At 68.5% G+C, this 17,806-nt stretch overlaps 1 protein-coding gene across 11 annotated transcripts; it reads left to right on the plus strand.

The window, feature by feature from the left end:
- FGFR3 (fibroblast growth factor receptor 3) lies at positions 1,305–17,122 on the plus strand. 11 transcript variants are annotated; one of them, XM_021100902.1, is made up of 18 exons: positions 1,305–1,488; positions 1,866–2,076; positions 7,805–8,071; positions 8,215–8,268; positions 9,891–10,063; positions 10,199–10,322; positions 10,407–10,597; positions 11,433–11,583; positions 12,821–13,011; positions 13,317–13,462; positions 13,852–13,973; positions 14,053–14,163; positions 14,340–14,530; positions 14,609–14,731; positions 14,811–14,881; positions 15,044–15,181; positions 15,261–15,366; positions 15,442–17,117. In XM_021100902.1, the coding sequence occupies exons 2-18, from the start codon at positions 1,968–1,970 to the stop codon at positions 15,586–15,588; spliced, it is 2,415 nt and encodes an 804-aa protein (XP_020956561.1). In that variant the 5' UTR covers positions 1,305–1,488; positions 1,866–1,967; the 3' UTR covers positions 15,589–17,117. The 11 variants fall into 11 exon arrangements, with proteins under 11 accessions (XP_020956561.1, XP_020956557.1, XP_020956562.1 ...); XM_021100898.1 differs by having other exon boundaries at positions 1,313–1,488; positions 12,821–13,017; positions 15,442–17,120; XM_021100903.1 differs by lacking the exon at positions 11,433–11,583 and adding an exon at positions 12,268–12,412 and having other exon boundaries at positions 1,313–1,488; positions 12,821–13,017.

Genomic DNA, 17,806 nt, shown 5'->3' on the forward strand with positions numbered 1-17,806 from the left:
AGCGGAGTGAGGGTGAGCCACGGGGCCCTGGACGGCATCCGGAGAGGGCCCAGGTGGTGCACTGGGGGGGGCCCAGGGTGTGGACACAGCCCTCTTAGGGTTCAGAGGGCCCCCCCGGCCAGTCTGGAGGACATGGGCTTGATCAGAGCAGGCAGCGAGGGCAGCAGGTGCTGATCTGTCAGGTGGGCACAGAGGGGTGGGCCCTCCAGGGTCCTGAGGCCGAGCCTCAGCGGCTGTCCTGTGTCCAGGCCAGGCTCGGCTCCGTGGATGACAGGGGCAGCGGATCACACAGGCGCTTTCACCGTCCATTTGCCCAGTGAGCCAACCGAAGTCCCCAAAGCCATAAGCCAGGTGGCCCGCCGGGCTCCTGCAGGCTCCCAGCCCCGGGGCTTGTCTGAAGGTCAGGGGAGAGCCCTCTTACCTTGTGAAGGTGGATACGGAAGCCACCTTGATGTTGGGCCCTGCCACCTGCAGTGTCCTAGGACGGGCACATCTCCAGCCAGCTGCGGCTCTACCACCACCAACCCCCTTCTTCAGAGCCCTAGAGCTGGGGTTCCCCCCCAGTCCCCCCCCCCAGCTGCTCTCCAATCTGATGTCTGGCAAGTACTGAATCTCCAAACTTATTTCCTCCTGGGGCAGTGGGGGTCCGTGCTCCTCTGGCAGGGAACTCAGGCAGCTGAGCGCCACCTGTGCCACAGGCGCATAATAAGTGCAGCGGCCCCTCAGTTCTGGGAGCGCCGTCCACGAGCATTTCAACCTGGGGCCAGCAGACAGAGCTGTCCCTCGGCCCCTGGCATTTTGTGCTGCTCACACTTCGGGGCTCAGCCTGCGCAGCTCCTTCTCTGCGAAGCCTCTCTGACCTGTTTCAGCCGCAGACCAGTCCTCTCCACACCCCCACTCCGCGGCCCTCTCAGGCCTAAGACCCTGGTTGGCCAGTCGGCGGTGACCTGGGCTGCCTGCTGTGCAAAGAGAGGCCTGCGCTTAGCCTCTCTGTGCGCCCGCCCGGCGCGGGGCCGTTCTCTGAGCGAGGCCCAGCGGTGCGCTGGGGGGCCTCGCCTAGCAGCCGGGCTCCCACGCCCTCCGAGACCGCGAGGCGCCCCCGCCCCGCCTCGCCTCGCCTCGCCCCCTCTAATCCTCTCCGCGGGCGGGGGCGAGGCGCGCCGCGGCCCCGCCCTCGGACCGCCCCTGGGGAGGGGCGTGTCCCCGCGCCCGGCGAGCCGGGGCAGGCGTGGCCGGGGCGGGGCGGGGCGGGGCGGGCGCGGGCCGGCCCCCACTGGCTGCCGCGCGCCCGGCAGCCCGGGCTCAGTGCGTGGTGGCGGCGGCGGCGGCGGCGGCGCGGGCAGCTGGCGCCGCGCGGTCCTGCTCCGCCCGGCGCACGGACGCACCGCCGAGCCGACGGCCGGAGGGACGCGGCGCAGGCGCTGGGCCAGCGGGCCCTGAGCGCGGGCGAGAGCCGCGCTCAGCGAGTCGGGCGCTCGCGGCCGCCAGGTCGGTGCTCGGGGACCGGGCGGGCGCGAGGGGTCGAGGCGGGCGCGGGGCAAGTCCAGGGCGCGCGGCGGGCTCGGATCCCGAGCAGTCTTCTGCGGCGGGGCCAGGCCCGGGCGCCGGCTTCCCGCTCTGGAAAGTTTGCCGCCGCCGCCGCCCTGGGAGGGCTCTGCAGCAGCCAGGGAGGGAAGGGGGAGGGAGGGACCGCGGCGGGGAGGCGGCGGCCGGCGCCAGGCGGCCCGGGAGCCCTGGGCGGCGGCGGCGGCGGGCGGGGCGGCCGGGGATCCGAGGGGCCGGGGCGCAGGAGCCCGGCCGCCGCCGCCTCCGGCTCTGCGCGCCCCGGCCCGCCCGAGTAACGAGTTGCCCGCCTCCTCCGGCAGGCTCCCGAGCGGCGCCCTCCTCCCGCCGGTGCCAGAGCCGGGCCATGGGGGGCAGCATGCTGGCGCGCGCCGCCTGAGGACGCCGTAACACCCGCCCCCGCGATGGGCGCCCCGGCTTGCGCCTTCGCGTTCTGCGTGGCGGTGGCAGTCGTGACCCGCGCCGCCTCCGGGCCCCCGGGCATGGAGCAACGCGTCGTGCGGAGAGCGGCAGGTACGGACGGCCTCGACGGGTACAGGGGAGCGGTCCCGGGCCTCGGCAGGCAGAGGCGTCGGGGCCGGGAGCCGGCGCCTGGTGGGTGTGGAGCGCCAGAGCTCTGAGTGGGTCCCGGGGCGCGCTCTGGGTTGGCATCTCGGGGCCGGCGTCTGGGTTTCTGCCGCCCTCCCTCCCCGGGGATCGGGGCCAGAGCTGGCGCGGCAGTTTGTGGGGCGCCTGGAGCCGCAGGGCTGCCACCCAAGTGCGAGGCTGCGGCGGCGAGCTGGGCACCGCGGCGGCGTCCGCAGCCCCCGCCCCCGGTGCTTTCCCAGTGGGGCGCAGTCTGCCCCCGGCGCTGTCCAGAGGGCTCGGGAGTGGGGGTGGGGGGCTGTGTTTTCACGATTCCCATTGTTCGGCGGGTTCTGCACTGACTGACGGAAAGTTCCAACTGTTGGTGCCGCTCCCCTAGTCCCCCTTTGGGCCCCAGGCCATGGCCAGCTTCGGGCAAAGAGAGAGGCTGGACTTTGGAGGGAGGGTTTGAGTGCGTCAGCGCTGCCGGGTCCCTGCTCCTCAGTGGCCTGTAAGACCAGGTGACACCTGGTAGTGCCTCCGTTCCCCCCGCCCAGATCACAAGCCCTGAGAGTGAAGATGACTGCCCCACGGGGGGGCCCGCCTAATGCCAGGCGGGTGCCGGGAGGTGAGAGGGCGGACTTCAGGGCGATGTGAAGCCGCGGACCTCCGCTGGCTGGCGGTCAAGGTCCGGTGGGACGTCGAGGGTCTGCGAACGGGACCCGTGGGGGCATGGGCAGGGGAGGGCAGGAGCGCGTCTTGGCACCAGGCCTGCCCCACACACGCGCCGGGCCCTTGAGGTGCAGCGCGCGCGGCCCCCCGCCGAGCCCGGCCGAGCGCTCCGGTGCCCACGCCCCGCACACGCGCTGCCGGCCTCGGGCGCCGGGGCGGAGAGGGAAGGCCTGGTGGGCGGCCGTCGGGAGCTCGCCCCCTGGGGACAGCCAGCTCCGGGGCGCTGGCGAGGACCCGCGCGCGCCCCTGTCGCCAGCCGGGCGGCCGCGCGGAGGGAGGCCTTCGCCCGGTGAGCTCACGCCCCACCCGGGCGAGCCCCGAACAGCCGCTCCTTTGTACCTCGGCGCGGCCACAGACGGCGCATTGATGGCGGCCGGCCTCGCGGGAGGTGTGAGCCGAGCGGCTGGGAGCGCGCAGTGCCAGGGAGGCGGCGGCCGCGGGCCGGACCGAGGCAGATGGCGGCCCGCCCCTCCCGCGCCCCAGCGCCCCTTCCTCCCGCGGCGGCCGCGGCCTGCGGAACAATGTCATTTTTTTATGAATGAAAGTGGGCCCGGCGCTTGAATGTGCGTGTCATTCAGCGGCGTGACAGAGGCCGTCGGGAGGTCAGCGCGCGCTTTTAGCGCCTGCTAGGGCGGCCCCCACTTCCAGGGGCGCCGAATAGGCGGCCGCGGGGGGAGCCCCGAATTAGCATTCGCATTCAGATAAAGATATTACTCCCTACGGCCCGGGGAACGGCCACGAGCCCCGGGGGGAGGGGCGGGGCGGGGCCCCAGGCCTCCGGGACCCCCTGCGGCGCGCAGGGCGGGGGTGGGGGGCGGGGGACCCTGGCGGCCTCCTTGCCCCGCCTGCGGGAACTGGCAGCGGCCCCACCCGATGCGGGCCTGGGGGAGAGCGGTCGGGGGAACCGGGGGCTGGGGTAGGGGCGCCGGGCCTTGTCCCCCCGCCCCGCAGTAAAGCTGGTGAAACAGGTAGTGCGTTGATAGGTCAATAAACTTAATCCGGTTCCTGAAGGAGCTGGGCCACAGGCCTGGCAGTAAAAATACAAAGGCCTCGTGAAATTTACAAAGGTCCCAGCCTGGCACTTGCCCGGGAAACATAAATTATGGAGCTGGAGCTGGCAGAGGCCAAGGACAGCGGGGAAGGTGTCTGCTGCTGGGGTGCCTGGGCCACCTCAGACCAGATTCGCACAGCGCAGCCGCCGTCTCCGCGTGGGGGAGAGGGTCTGGGCAGGGCCCCGACCCCGCAGCCAGGTTAGTGGGGGACCCAGCTAGCCTGGGGGCATCTCCCGGGGGTAGGGCCCTCCCCCTGGAAGCCACTGGCTGCCGCCTCCCCCACTGGCTCCTTGTCGGGGTTGGACTTTGAGCCCCATGGGCCTCCGGGTGGTTCATTAACCTGGGTTGAGCCCGAGGCTGGACTTTTGGTTTCTGAGCCCCTGCACGGAGCCGAGGAGCATCCCTGCCCTCCCCCCAGGGCCTCGTCTCCCACTCGGGGTCCTCACTGGGGCCTGGCGTGCCCCATTTTACAGTTGAACCTGAAGAAGAGCTGGGGGGCGGTCTCCCTGCAGAGGAGACCGGGTTCAGGGGCGGGGCGGCCAGGCCTGGGCCTTTTACAATGAATGATCAGGGAGGGGAGCCTCTGGAGGCTGGGGGCGCTCAGACCCAGGCCGTCTGGGGCTCCGGGCCGCTAGCTGCCCGCCTGGGCTCCGGGTGCTCCCTCCTGTGGCCTCAGTCTCCTCACCTGTCCGGGGCCCGATGGAGGCTGTTGGAGGATTAGCCCGGGTAATCCCGTGAGCCCGCACCAGCCTGCCAGGCCTCCGGGGCCCGCACCAGCCTGCCAGGCCTCCGGGGCCCGCCCTTTCTTTTTCTAACTTTGTTACGAAACTTTTTAGGTTGTTGAAACTTCTCAGGTGGTTTCCGGGTGGGGTGGCAGGAAGGCCTTGACCTCAGGGTCCCTTTGGGGGCCCCTCTCAGGCGCTTTTAAGTGTGTGCCTGGCAGCGGAGAGCTTGATGCACAACCGGAACCTGAAGGCTTTGCTCCTCCGCCAGCTCCGTGGGCTCCTTTGAATCGGGTCTGAATTGGGTGCTTATTTTCTGGGGTCTCCCCAAGACCCCTCTGACGCGGAGTGCTGCCGACCTCTGGGCCCCCTGTGTGTGGAGGGGCCTCAGTGTAGTGACCCCAAAGCGGGAGCACATTTCCCCAGCAGGGGTCAGGTCCCCAGAGCAGCCTGGCTGTGCCGGTGGCCTGGTGGGCGTCAATGCTGGGCGCAGACCCAGGGCGGGCGGGTCTCCTTCCCACTCCCTCTGCTCCTGGGCGCTACCTGCTTCTGGTGGCCTCCCTGACCCCCAGAGGGAGGGAACCCAGTCACGGAGCCAGTGAGTAGCAGAGTCTGGAGGATTCTGTGCCTGAAGGCCCAGCCTGGCTCCTCCAGGACACAGTACCCCGTGGTGCCACCCCCCATCGAGCTCAGGCCTGGGGAGGCGCTGGAGGGACTGACATCCTGCCGGTGCCCACCCCACATGGCACATGGGCGCCCCCATGGCACACAGGCCCTAGTGCCGGTGGGTGTGGGCAGACCCCCCGACTGGTGAAGAAAACCTCCATCCCAAGGCCATTGCCAGGGTGCCGAGTGGGCCGAGGCAGGTGCCCCTATGGCTCCCTCGGTGGCGCCCCCCTGTGCTCGTCTAGGGCTCTGTCCCTCACCCGTGTCCCCCTGGCCGACACCATCCCCTTGGCCACTGCCAGACTGGACCTGCAGGAAGTGGGATGCTACCGCCCGTCTCTGCCCTGGTCTGGAGGGCCCCGGCCTCTAAGGCCAGCTTAGGGGTCAGGGTGGTGGGCAGGTCAGTGGTCGCCCTCGGCAGAGGATGGGGCCCTGCCTCCCCCCCACCGGCACCAGCGGATGGTTGCTGGGCAGGACCGGCCGGGGGGCTGCTCTGGGTCCTTCAGTTCCCCCGCTGGACCAGGTTGAAGAGAATACTTGTGTGGACAGCTTGACCTGCCGCCACCACCCAGACCAAACCGGAACCGAGCCCTGTTGCCCTTGGGCTGGGGCCTGGGGCTGAGGCTGCCATAGGCAGCCTGTTATCCGCCTTCTGGGGGGCCCCAGCCGGCTGCTGGCACTGGGTGGTCCCCACAGAACACAGCCCCCTGACCGGGGCTCCTGGGGATCCAGACTCCGTGACACGTCGGGGTGGTTCTGGTGTGCACTAAGCTTGTGGGCCTCCAAGGTGGGCGGGCAGAAGCGCTTCTGTCCGAGGGCCTGGTGTGGCCAGAATGGGCAGCTGGGCCCTCGAATCTAGGCCGTGCATCGGTGGAATGACAAGTAATGGGGCAACCAGCCCAGCTTGGTCTGCACGCTGGGACCACCCACCCCGGGCCCGGGCCCGCAGCCCAGGCTGCCCGCCTGCACCAATCATTGTCTGGGCCCTGGCAGGAGGGCCCGGGGTGATGGTCAGCCCACCAAGGGTGCGCCCCTGGGGCTCCGGCCTCCTTGGATGGCCCCTGGGCAGGGGGAGGGGCCAGGGGCCAGAGTGGACATCCGCCTCTGGTAGGGACCCCCACCCCAGCTTCTTGGCACCTGCAGGGAGATGTGGGTGCCGGGCTCCTCAGCCTGGCTCCGGGAGTGCCCGCTCTGACCTGCTCCGGCTGAGTCTGGACCTCTCCCTCCCAGCCTGCATGCGTCCTCATCCCACATGGGATCCCAGGCCCTCACCCACTGTCCTGAGACCCCACTGGCCTGAGACCCACTGGCCTGAGACCCACTGGCCTGAGACCCACTGGCCTGAGACCCCACTGGCCTGAGACCCACTGGCCTGAGACCCACTGTCCTGAGACCCCACTGTCCTGAGACCCACTGTCCTGAGACCCACTGTCCTGAGACCCCACTGTCCTGAGACCCACTGTCCTGAGACCCCACTGTCCTGAGACCCACTGTCCTGAGACCCCACTGTCCTGAGACCCCACTGGCCTGAGACCCACTGTCCTGAGACCCCACTGTCCTGAGACCCACTGTCCTGAGACCCCACTGTCCTGAGACCCCACTGTCCTGAGACCCACTGTCCTGAGACCCACTGTCCTGAGACCCCACTGTCCTGAGACCCACTGTCCTGAGACCCCACTGGCCTGAGACCCCACTGTCCTGAGACCCACTGTCCTGAGACCCCACTGTCCTGAGACCCCACTGTCCTGAGACCCCACTGGCCGGACCTGGTACCACGTCTGCACTCTGAGCTCTTTCTCTGCAAGTGTTTTCTCTGACAGCTGAGGCATAGTTTCCACACCAGGCTCTCTCTCCCAAGCTGGGTACAGGCTGCTCCGCGCCCCCGAGAGCCCCCGGCCGGCTCGCCTGCGGCCGCTTGGTAAGCAGCCTGCGGCGAGCGCCGTCTGGCTGCGGCGCGTCCTTCCGGTGCTGGGTGGTGTCTGTTCTCCGATTTCCCGTGAGCCCGGAGGAGGGGGGGCACCAGGAGGGGCCCCTCCTGGGGTGGATTGCCTTGTCCCTCCCCGTGTTGCCCCACCCTCTGAACCTCTGTTTTGGCCTGAGTTGGCCAAACACAGGGTGCCAGCTTCTGCTTCGGTGTTGCTGGTGAGGTCAGAATGCAGCTTGCCGTGCGAACTGGTTGAAAAAAAATCAAAGGAAGAATTTTGAGATTTGAGTTTTCAGTGTCTGGAAACTGTGTGTATTGGGGGGCAGCCCCACCCATTTATTTGCATGTCATCGTCGTAAGTGTCACAACTGGGAACAGAGACCTGTTGGCACCATGGGCGGTGCCCACCGGGCAGGACCAGAGGCTCGTCCCTCTCTCAGCCACCTCTGTCGCTGCTCAGCCCTCAGGCCCTCCGCCCCCCCCCCATGGGGGTGCCACACCACCTCCTGGGGGGGGGTACAGAGCACCCGGTGTTCCTGGTTGGGGGGCACCTCCCTCACAGTCACCTGTCCTGCCCACAGAGGCCCCGGGCCCTGAGCCTGGCCAGCAGGAGCTGGTCTTCGGCGCCGGGGATGCTGTGGAGCTGAGCTGCCACCTGCCCACGGGGGCTCCCACGGGGCCCACCGTCTGGGTGAAAGACGGTGCGGGGCTGGTGCCCTCAGACCGCATCCTGGTGGGGCCTCGGCGGCTGCAGGTGCTGAACGCCTCGCACGAGGACACGGGGGCCTACAGCTGCCGGCAGCGGCTCACCCAGCGGGTCCTGTGTCACTTCAGCGTGCGCGTGACGGGTAAGTGCCTGCCGGGCCCCCGGGGCTCCTGAGCACACACCGCCCTAGGGGCCGGCTGGTCAGGGTGGAGAGGAGGGCCCCCCGGGGCACCTCTGGGCAAGGGTCTGCCCGTCACAGGGCCATGCTCCCTGCCTGCCCTGCAGATGCTCCCGCCTCGGGGGACGACGAAGATGGCGAGGACGAGGCCGACGACGCAGGTGAGCGCAGGGGCCGGGGGGCCAGCCTGGCAGGGTGGGGGCCTACCCTCCCGCCTGGGCCAAGCGCTCCCCTCCCCAGGTGAGGGCCCTGCTCATCAGCCAGGCAAGAGATAAGACCTGGGGGCCTCTTAGTGTGGGGTGCCCAGCTCTGGGTGGCAGGCCCAGACGGGTGGGAAGGGCCCCTGCTGCAGGTGAGCGGGGCACAGGGCTCCCGGGGCTGTGGGTAGGGTGGTCCATCCACACGTGAGCCTGCCAGGGCTGCGGGCGTGGGGCCGCGGACGGTGACTGAGCCGGTCCGGGAAGGAAAGAGGGCGGCCGCGACGGGTGTCAGGACGTTAGGTTTGGGCGTGTTTACTGTGAAGGGGCTGCCGGCAGTGGTTCCTCATGACAGGCTGTGGGTGACAGCACCCAGGTACTTGGGCCTGGAACAGCAAGCAGCGGGCAGGCTCGGCCCGGCCATGAGGGGCCCGTTTGGGGAGGTGGGGGCGTCGGGTTTTGGAAGAGCTGAGTTTTAGATGCTGTGAGATGTGGGAGCAGGGGTGAGGGCTGTTCTGGGGTCCACCAGGCAAGGAAGTGAGAGAAGCAGCTGGATCCCCGGAGAGGGAGGGCCTAGGTGCCAGGAGTGAGGGATGGGCCCCAGGACAGCTGGAGTGGCTCCTGCCTGGGTGCCGATAGATGTCTCTTTTTTTCCCTTTGGCTGCCAGGAAGCTCAGAGCTGAACCCCTGGTCCAGATGCCCCTGCTGCCCTCCTCCCTCAGATCCCCTTTGCCCGCTCACCTGGCCGTCTCAGGCCAGTGTTGGGAACACTGAGAGTCACTGGCAGGCCACAGCCTGCTGGGCTCTCTGGGCCACCCCAGGGGCCTCTGACGCAGCCCCCAGGATTCTGGAGGCACCTCTTCGCAGTGTGTCCACACTGCTCCCCACTTAGGCCGCAGCTCTCTCTCTGTGATGGCCGTGATGGTTGCAGGGATGGGGGGGTGCCTCCCTCCAGAGACGCCCCGCACCCAGTCTTCCCCCACCCCAGGGAATGCAGCCCCCACCCCAGCACCAGGAGAAAAGCCATTTGGGCTGTGGGGGTGGGGGCGGGCCTCCTGGACCTCATGGCACGGGTCCCCACCTGGAGAGCTGCAGAGGGTGGTGCAGGGTACGTGGGTTCCAGCAGGCTCCTGGCTAGTTTCAGGGCTTTGGCTTCTGCAGGTGGTAGGGCCTTGCCTCCTGGTAAACTCCTGGCCCTGCTCCTCCACCCAGCTGGCTTCCTAACCGGGCATGGCCTGGTTCCTCCGCCGGCTGGGTCTCCCCTTTGGCGGGCCTGCCCCACGTGTGCCTCCCTAGGTGGGTGGGCGGGCGCTTCCCTGGGAGACACCTTTGCGTCCTCAAGGCTCCCAGGCCATGCTCGGGTGACCGGGACCCTCTGGGCTGGAGGTGTGCTCCAGGCAAATGGACGGCGAGGTGAGGGGACCTGTGGTCTGGCTTCCGGGGTGCCAGCAGTAGTACTGAGGCTACAGGACGCCTCGGGCAGCCCCGGCGGGGGCCTCCAGAGGTCAGCGTTCCCCACGCGGGAGGGGCAGCGGAGGCCGGAGTGGGGCTCAGGCAGGCAGTCATGGCCTCTCGCCCCCTGACAGCAGGGGCCCCTTACTGGACACGGCCCGAGCGGATGGACAAGAAGCTGCTGGCCGTGCCAGCTGCCAACACCGTCCGCTTCCGCTGCCCGGCTGCCGGCAACCCCACTCCATCCATCTCCTGGCTGAAGAATGGCAAGGAGTTCCGAGGCGAGCATCGCATCGGGGGCATCAAGGTGGGCCTCCTGGCGGGGGCCGGGGCCTCGCGGGGCACGGCCTGCCCCGCGCTCTGCTCCTGGCGGGGCTCTGGGGCCCCGGGCCGGCTGGCGGGGCACGGCCTGCCACGCGCTCACCCACGTGTCCTCCTGCAGCTGCGCCACCAGCAGTGGAGCCTGGTCATGGAGAGCGTGGTGCCCTCCGACCGCGGCAACTACACGTGCGTCGTGGAGAACAAGTTTGGCAGCATCCAGCAGACGTACACCCTGGACGTGCTCGGTGAGGCCCGGGCTGGTGGGCGCAGCTGGGCAGGCGGGCGGGCGTGCAGGGGTCGGCCGTCTCTGAGCCTCGTCTGCTCCACAGAGCGCTCCCCGCACCGGCCCATCCTGCAGGCGGGGCTGCCCGCCAACCAGACGGCCGTGCTGGGCAGCGACGTGGAGTTCCATTGCAAGGTGTACAGCGACGCCCAGCCCCACATCCAGTGGCTCAAGCACGTGGAGGTGAACGGCAGCAAAGTGGGGCCCGACGGCACGCCCTACGTCACCGTGCTCAAGGTGGGCGCCGCCACGGGCTGGGCGCGGGCAGGTGTGCCTGGCTGGGGCAGGGAGGGCGGCCCCGGGCCGGAGGCCTGTCAGGTGGAAGGCGTGGCGGGGGCGGGCACAGGCGTTGGACCTGCAGGGAGGTCCGCGGGCTTGGTCTCCGGAGGGGAGGGGCGCGCGTCGGCTCGGGCGGTGGGGCTGGGTCCTCGGTGAGTCCGGTTCCCTCTCTGCTCCCGGGTCAGCCTCAGCCCTGGGGGGGGCCCGCAGATGCCCTCCCCGCAGCAACCACGACTCCCCCCAGCCTGGCGGGCAGGTGGCGCCCCCTGGGCCAGAGCGGCGTAGGGTCCACAAGGGCAGAGTGCCCTCCACCTGCCTCCTCCTTCAGGGCGGGACGGCCCAGCTCTGTTCTCACGGCCCAGAGGGCAGGGCCTCCCAAGCTGGGGTGGTTGCGACACTTGCGGCCCGGAGAGAAACTTCTGTTTAGAGACAAGATGGGCCTGGGGGCAGGGGCGGGAGTCCAGACCCGCCCAGCAGCGATGCCGGGGTCCCAGCGGTGGGTCCCCTGGGGAGGGTCTCTCTCAGGGCCGCCTGCCAGGGCTTTGCCCTGGGCTGTGCAGATGGATGAGGAGAAGGCACAGGGGGAAACCACAGCTGCTGCTGTGGGGTGCCTCCACGCCTCCTCCAGGCAGCCCACCTGGCTGGCACAGCCTGGCTGCCCATCTGTTCCTTGCGGGGGTCCTCCCACTTCTGCCTTAGAACCTCGGGGTCTGGGCTGGTCCCCACGCCTGCGCGGCCCCTCCTGTGCGCGGCGGGGCTGCCGCGGCCTGAGCCGGGTCTCTTGTCCCCGCAGTCGTGGATGAGTGAGAGTGTGGAGGCCGACGCGCGCCTCCGCCTGGCCAATGTGTCCGAGCGCGACGGGGGCGAGTACCTCTGTCGAGCCTCCAATTTCATAGGCGTGGCTGAGAAGGCCTTTTGGCTGCGTGTTCACGGGCCCCAAGCAGGTAACGACTCTGTCCCACGCCTGCCTGGCACGCCGAGCTCCAGCTCCGACGCCCTGGCCATGCGCCCACCTGCACGCCCTGCCGCTCGCTCCCCGCCCGGCTCACCCTCCGCTCCCGGCGCGGCCGCCTCTGCGGCGCGACACCTCTGGCCTCCGCTGCGGCGTCCTGCTTTGAGCCCCGTGGCCTGTGCTGACCCGTCTGCTCCCCGTGCCCCCCGGCAGGCCCTTCCCCAGGGGCCTCCCCGGTGCTTGGCTTCTCTGCACACTCTCTGTCTCTGTCGCCGTCTCTCGCTGTCTGTCGCTGCCTCGCTGTCTCTGTCTCACTGTCTCGCTCTCGCTCTCCCGCTCTGCTGCCCACTCTCCTCCTGCTGGTCCCTCTGGTGTCCCCGCCACCTGCTCGTCTGCCCCTCCCCAGCCCCCTCCCCGCTGCGCTAACCCCGCATGCTGTCTTGCTGGCCGCACGCCTAGTGCTCACCTGGGACAGAGGACTCGCCGGTGGAGGGACTGGCTTCGGGCTCGGTGTGGACGCACGAGGCAGAGGACCCTCGGCCGCTGTGGCCGTGGCCGTGGTGGCGGTGGCGGCGTTTTCCTTGCAGCCTGGCTGGATCGTCGCCGCGTGGACTCTGGCTGCGGTGCCCGCGGGGGTGCTGGCGCTCTCCTATCGCGCTCTGTTCTCTCTTTGTAGACGGCGGGCGCTAACACCACCGACAAGGAGCTAGAGGTTCTGTCCTTGCGCAATGTCACCTTTGAGGACGCGGGGGAGTACACGTGTCTGGCGGGCAATTCTATCGGGTTCTCCCATCACTCTGCGTGGCTGGTGGTGCTGCCAGGTACCGGCTCTTGCTGCTGTCGCTCGGCTCCTGTCCTCTCGGGACACGCCAACGCCACGGGGACAGGCGGGACCACGGAGCCCCCGAGCTGGGCCCTGCGCCTTGTATGGGGACAAAGACCAGAGGGGCCTCCTTGGAGGACCCGAACCAGCTGGTGGCTTTGGCGTCTCCCGGGTGGCAGGTGTGGGTGCTGCTGGCTCTGCTGGGCTCCTTCTGTCCTGGGTCTCCCCTCCTGACCCAGGCGTTTCTGGCTGCAGGACCCTCGACGAGTAGGGCCTTGAGGCCTCGGCACCCCCACCAGGGGGGCTGAGCCCCCTTCCCCGCCCCCCTGTGCCCGCGGCTCCGGCCCACGGCGCCCCGGGGCTCCCGAGAGGCCGGGCCAGGCCCCCGACACCTGTGTCTTTGCAGCCGAGGAGGAGCTGGTGGAGGCTGGTGAGGCTGGCAGTGTGTACGCGGGGGTCCTCAGCTACGGGCTGGGCTTTCTCCTCTTCATCCTGGTGGTGGCCACCGTGACACTCTGCCGCCTGCGCAGCCCCCCCAAGAAGGGCCTGGGCTCGCCCACCGTACACAAGGTCTCCCGCTTCCCGCTCAAGCGACAGGTAACAGAAAGTAGATACCAGGTTCCGAGCCCTCTGCCCTCCCACCCGGCCCCCTGGGGCCCCCACGGCCCCTCCCGGACTCGACGTCTTGCGGTGTCTGGGGTCCAGGGCCAGCACCTCTGCTGTGGGGGCCGGCCCCTCCCTAACCTCCGTGGTTACTGCCAAGCGAGTTCCGCTGGGCCCAAAACATTTAAAAATCTGAGCCGGCTTGCTGCCGAAGGCGGGCGCCGGCGCCCCCCACGCGCGCCCCCAGGCCCCACCCTGGCCCCGCCCTGGCGCCAACCTGCCCTTGCGGACCCAAGCAGGTGTCCTTGGAGTCCAGCTCGTCCATGAGCTCCAACACGCCGCTGGTGCGCATCGCCCGCCTGTCCTCGGGGGAGGGGCCCACCCTGGCCAACGTTTCGGAGCTCGAGCTGCCTGCCGACCCCAAGTGGGAGCTGTCCCGGGCCCGGTCAGTAATGTGCCGAGGCCCGGGGCCCTGACCCAGGGCGGGGGGGCTGGGGGCACACACAGGGTGGGGTCCCGTGTGGGGTGGGGCCACCACCCTGACCTGATGGGAATCAGATGGGAGTGGGGTAGGAATCGAGGCCACTGACGGCTGTGGGGTTGGGTGCTGCCGGAGGGGTCTGGGCTGGGGCACCGGGGGCGGGGGGGTACCCACCCCTGGAAGAGTGCCCTCTCCGGCCAGGAGGCTGGGGGCAGGGTCCCTCACCGTCATGAGAAGGGACACCAGGGCAAGCATGGAGGGCTTCCTGGAAGCGGGGGCATTGGACCTCCAGCTCCGGGGACAGAACTTCGGGTGGGTGGGCGTGCTCATCATTTCTCTGGTTTTGCCGCCAGCCTGACCCTGGGCAAGCCTCTTGGGGAGGGCTGCTTCGGCCAGGTGGTCATGGCAGAGGCCATCGGCATCGACAAGGACCGGGCTGCCAAGCCCGTCACGGTGGCCGTGAAGATGCTGAAAGGTGAGGGAGGGGCGCGTCAAGGGGAGCCTGGGCCGGGCCGCCCCCCCCCCCCCCCGCCTGACGGTCCCTCCCGGCACAGACGACGCCACCGACAAGGACCTGTCGGACCTGGTGTCCGAGATGGAGATGATGAAGATGATCGGGAAACACAAGAACATCATCAACCTGCTGGGCGCCTGCACGCAGGGCGGTGGGTGCCGGGCGCCTGCACGCAGGGCCGCGGGGGCCGGGCGCCTGCAGGCTGGGCCGCGGGGGCCGGGCGCCTGCACGCAGGGCCGCGGGGGTTGGGGTTGGGGTCGCGGTTGCGGTGGGGGCCCTGCCCATGGGCGGGGGGCCGGGGCCCCTCTGAGCCGGCTGTGCTCGCAGGGCCCCTGTACGTGCTGGTGGAGTACGCGGCCAAGGGCAACCTGCGGGAGTACCTGCGGGCGCGGCGGCCCCCGGGCACCGACTACTCCTTCGACACCTGCAGGCTGCCCGAGGAGCAGCTCACCTTCAAGGACCTGGTGTCCTGTGCCTACCAGGTGGCGCGGGGCATGGAGTACCTGGCCTCACAGAAGGTGAGCGGGGGGCCGGCCGGGGCGGGCGGGGGCAGAGCGGCCGCCGCCCGGAGGCCTCAGCCCCCGCCCCGCCCCCAGTGCATCCACAGGGACCTGGCAGCCCGCAACGTGCTGGTGACGGAGGACAACGTGATGAAGATCGCGGACTTCGGCCTGGCCCGCGACGTGCACAACCTCGACTACTACAAAAAGACCACCAACGTGAGTCCGGCCCGCGGGGCGGGGCGCAGGGCTCGAGCCCGAGGGCGCCTGGGAGCCAACACCCCCCTTCCTCCCCCAGGGCCGGCTGCCCGTGAAGTGGATGGCACCCGAGGCCTTGTTCGACCGCGTCTACACCCACCAGAGTGATGTGTACGTGCCCCCAGCCCTGCGGGGGGAGGGGGGCGTCGGTCCAGGCCCCTCCAGGGCAGGGGCGGGGAAGCCGTGGGGGCAGAGCCAGCCCCCCGCCCTCGGCAGCGTCTGTTCTGGGGCAGCGGGCCGCAGGGCAGGCTGACGTGCGGGTCCCCCCCACAGCTGGTCCTTCGGGGTTCTGCTGTGGGAGATCTTCACGCTGGGGGGCTCGCCGTACCCCGGCATCCCCGTGGAGGAGCTCTTCAAGCTGCTGAAGGAAGGCCACCGCATGGACAAGCCGGCCAACTGCACACACGACCTGTGAGTGCGCGGCCCCGGCCGCTGCTGGGGGGGGCGGGGGCGGGCACCGGGCGGGGCCGGACCTGAGTGCCGCCCGCAGGTACATGATCATGCGGGAGTGCTGGCACGCCGCGCCCTCCCAGAGGCCCACCTTCAAGCAGCTGGTGGAGGACCTGGACCGCGTCCTCACGGTGACGTCCACCGACGTGAGTGCTGGTCCCGCCCCCGGGGGGGAGGGCGGGGGGGGGGGCGGCACTGACCCGCCCCGCCCCCGCCCGCAGGAGTACCTGGACCTGTCGGTGCCCTTCGAGCAGTACTCGCCGGGCGGCCAGGACACGCCCAGCTCCAGCTCCTCAGGCGACGACTCGGTGTTTGCCCACGACCTGCTGCCTCCGGCCCCACCCAGCGGCGGGGGCTCGCGGACGTGAAGGGTCGCAGGCGGCGGGCGGGCCGAGCCCCCATCAATGTGAGAGCGGACCCCAGCCCACCGTGCGGCTGCCACGGGGTGACCACGCGTCCCACCGGCCAGACCCAGACGGGTCCGGGTGGGCGGACAGACGGCTTTGTGGGTGTGCGTGCACACGCGTGTGCGCAGGGGTCCCTGGGGTGCCTGCCCTGCTGGACAGTGACCTCCCGGCCACCTGTGCCAGCAGCACTGGGGACCGAATGTAGAATGCAAGGGGCTCCTCAGGGCAGGGAGCTGGGCCCCCCACTCCCTTTCCCCCCACTGCCGCCCCACAGGGCATGTCGGGGTGGGCCGAGCCCCCTCCAAGTGCCCAAGCTGAGCCTACCGGTAAGGGCCCCCCGTGACACACCTCCTACCCCAGTGGCACCTGCGCCCGGGGTGCGTGAGCGGCCCCCACCTCCAGGCCTCCCCACCTCCCCGCTGCCCCTCAGAGACTGAAATTACGGGTACCTGAAGGCAGGAGCCTTCAACTTCTATCCGAAAGGTTTATTTCAGAGATGAGTGTACATTTATATGCATAGATGCTGTGTATATGGTATATACACATACGTATATATATAAATACCTATATGGGAGGAGGACGCTGGTACAACTGAGGCGCGGGACCCTGAGGGCGCAGGCGGCGGAGGGGCTCTACTCGGGGAGGGCCCCTGGGGGTCTCACTATGGAAACAGATGCAGAAACCAGCAGAGGATGGAGGGGCTTCTCTGGCACCGCGTTTGGTTGTAAAGATTGTACCTGGACCTGTATATTTGTAAAGCTATTTATGGACCCCCCCCCCCCAGAGCCCGTGTCCCTGTTGCTCCCCGGGCTCCTAGTGCTTAGCTGGCCGTGTGGCAGAGGTTTAAGTTTTAACTTATTAACAGTGAGAAGGTTTATGCTTCGTTTAGGGGGGTGGCTGAGGATGCGTCCAGCACACCATCCGCGGCCGGAGCCGGCCCCCGGCCCCCTGAAGGGGGGAGAGTAGTTTGAGGTGATGCCAGGGAGGCTGTTTGATTTCCTTTGGCCTTCTTTTGCAGGAGACATAGATGTCTATAGGATTTTCTTTAGGAGATTTATTTTTTTGAACTTCAAAGCAAGCTGGTATTTTCATACAAGTTCTAATTGCCATGTGATCCAGGCAGGGAGGCAGGTTCCGCGGGGGCCAGCCCTGCGTACAGGCTCAGATGTTATTAGATATTACGAGTTTATATATATCTATATATATAATTTATTGAGTTTTTACAAGATGTATTTGCTGTAGATTTAACACTTCTTATGCAATGCTTCTGGACTTTTATAGCCCGCACTACCTTTCAGAGCTTGGAAGAGAAAGCTGCAATTTCCGTTTCATTACTCTTTGTACCGGTAACAGCCTTGCGTTTGGACGGATGTTTTCTGTCGCGGGCTGGGGTAGGGCTCTGTTCTCATGGCCCCCAGCCTCGTGGGGGCCAAAGGTGTTGGCCCAAACTGGCAGACGTGCCTTCCGAAGAAAATAAACAGACAACTGGTTCAGATCCGTGCTTAACTTATCTCCTGTCCTGGAATCCGGACAGCTCCCATGTCCTCCCTGCCCAGCTGGGGCAAGTTCTGTCATCTGCCCGCCTCCCCCCTGCCACCATCCCCCCTCCCCGTCCCCCGAGGAGGGAGGGAGCCCTAGTTGCTGCTGGAGCAGTGGTGGGGCGGGGGCTGTGAACTGGACAGGCTGCCTGGGCCTCGTGTTCTCCAGGGGTGTCTAGCCTAGGTCTCCGGCTTGGACAGGATGCGTCCAAGCCCCGCCACATCGCGCCCCCCTCTTACCTGCCTTCCCAGTCAGTGGGGAGGGAGCGGTTTCTCCATGGGGCAACCCCCCCCCAACAGAGCCCCGTGGACACCCCTGGTCCCTTGATTCAAGTGTCTGCACTACTGGCCACAGTCCTGCTCCTGGCCAGCTTCCCTCCCTCCCACAGGCCAGGCACCCCCCTTGGGCCCCTCCAGTGCCCCCCCCCCTTGCTACCACAGGCCCAGTGACAAGATCTGGACCCACGTGTTCCAGATCGCCCCCAGCCGTGGAGGGAGGAAGTCTGGGGAAACTTCCTGGAGGAGGCAGTCATTTCCGGGTCAGATGGGGAGACGGTGGATTCAGGGACAGGTGGCCATGCAGACTTTCTCGTGTTCTCCCTGGAACCCAGCTGTCCCTCCCCAACTTGCCGCCGCTTTGT

This window comes from Sus scrofa, chromosome 8 (assembly GCF_000003025.6).
Source record: "Sus scrofa isolate TJ Tabasco breed Duroc chromosome 8, Sscrofa11.1, whole genome shotgun sequence".
NCBI lineage: Eukaryota > Metazoa > Chordata > Mammalia > Artiodactyla > Suidae > Sus > Sus scrofa.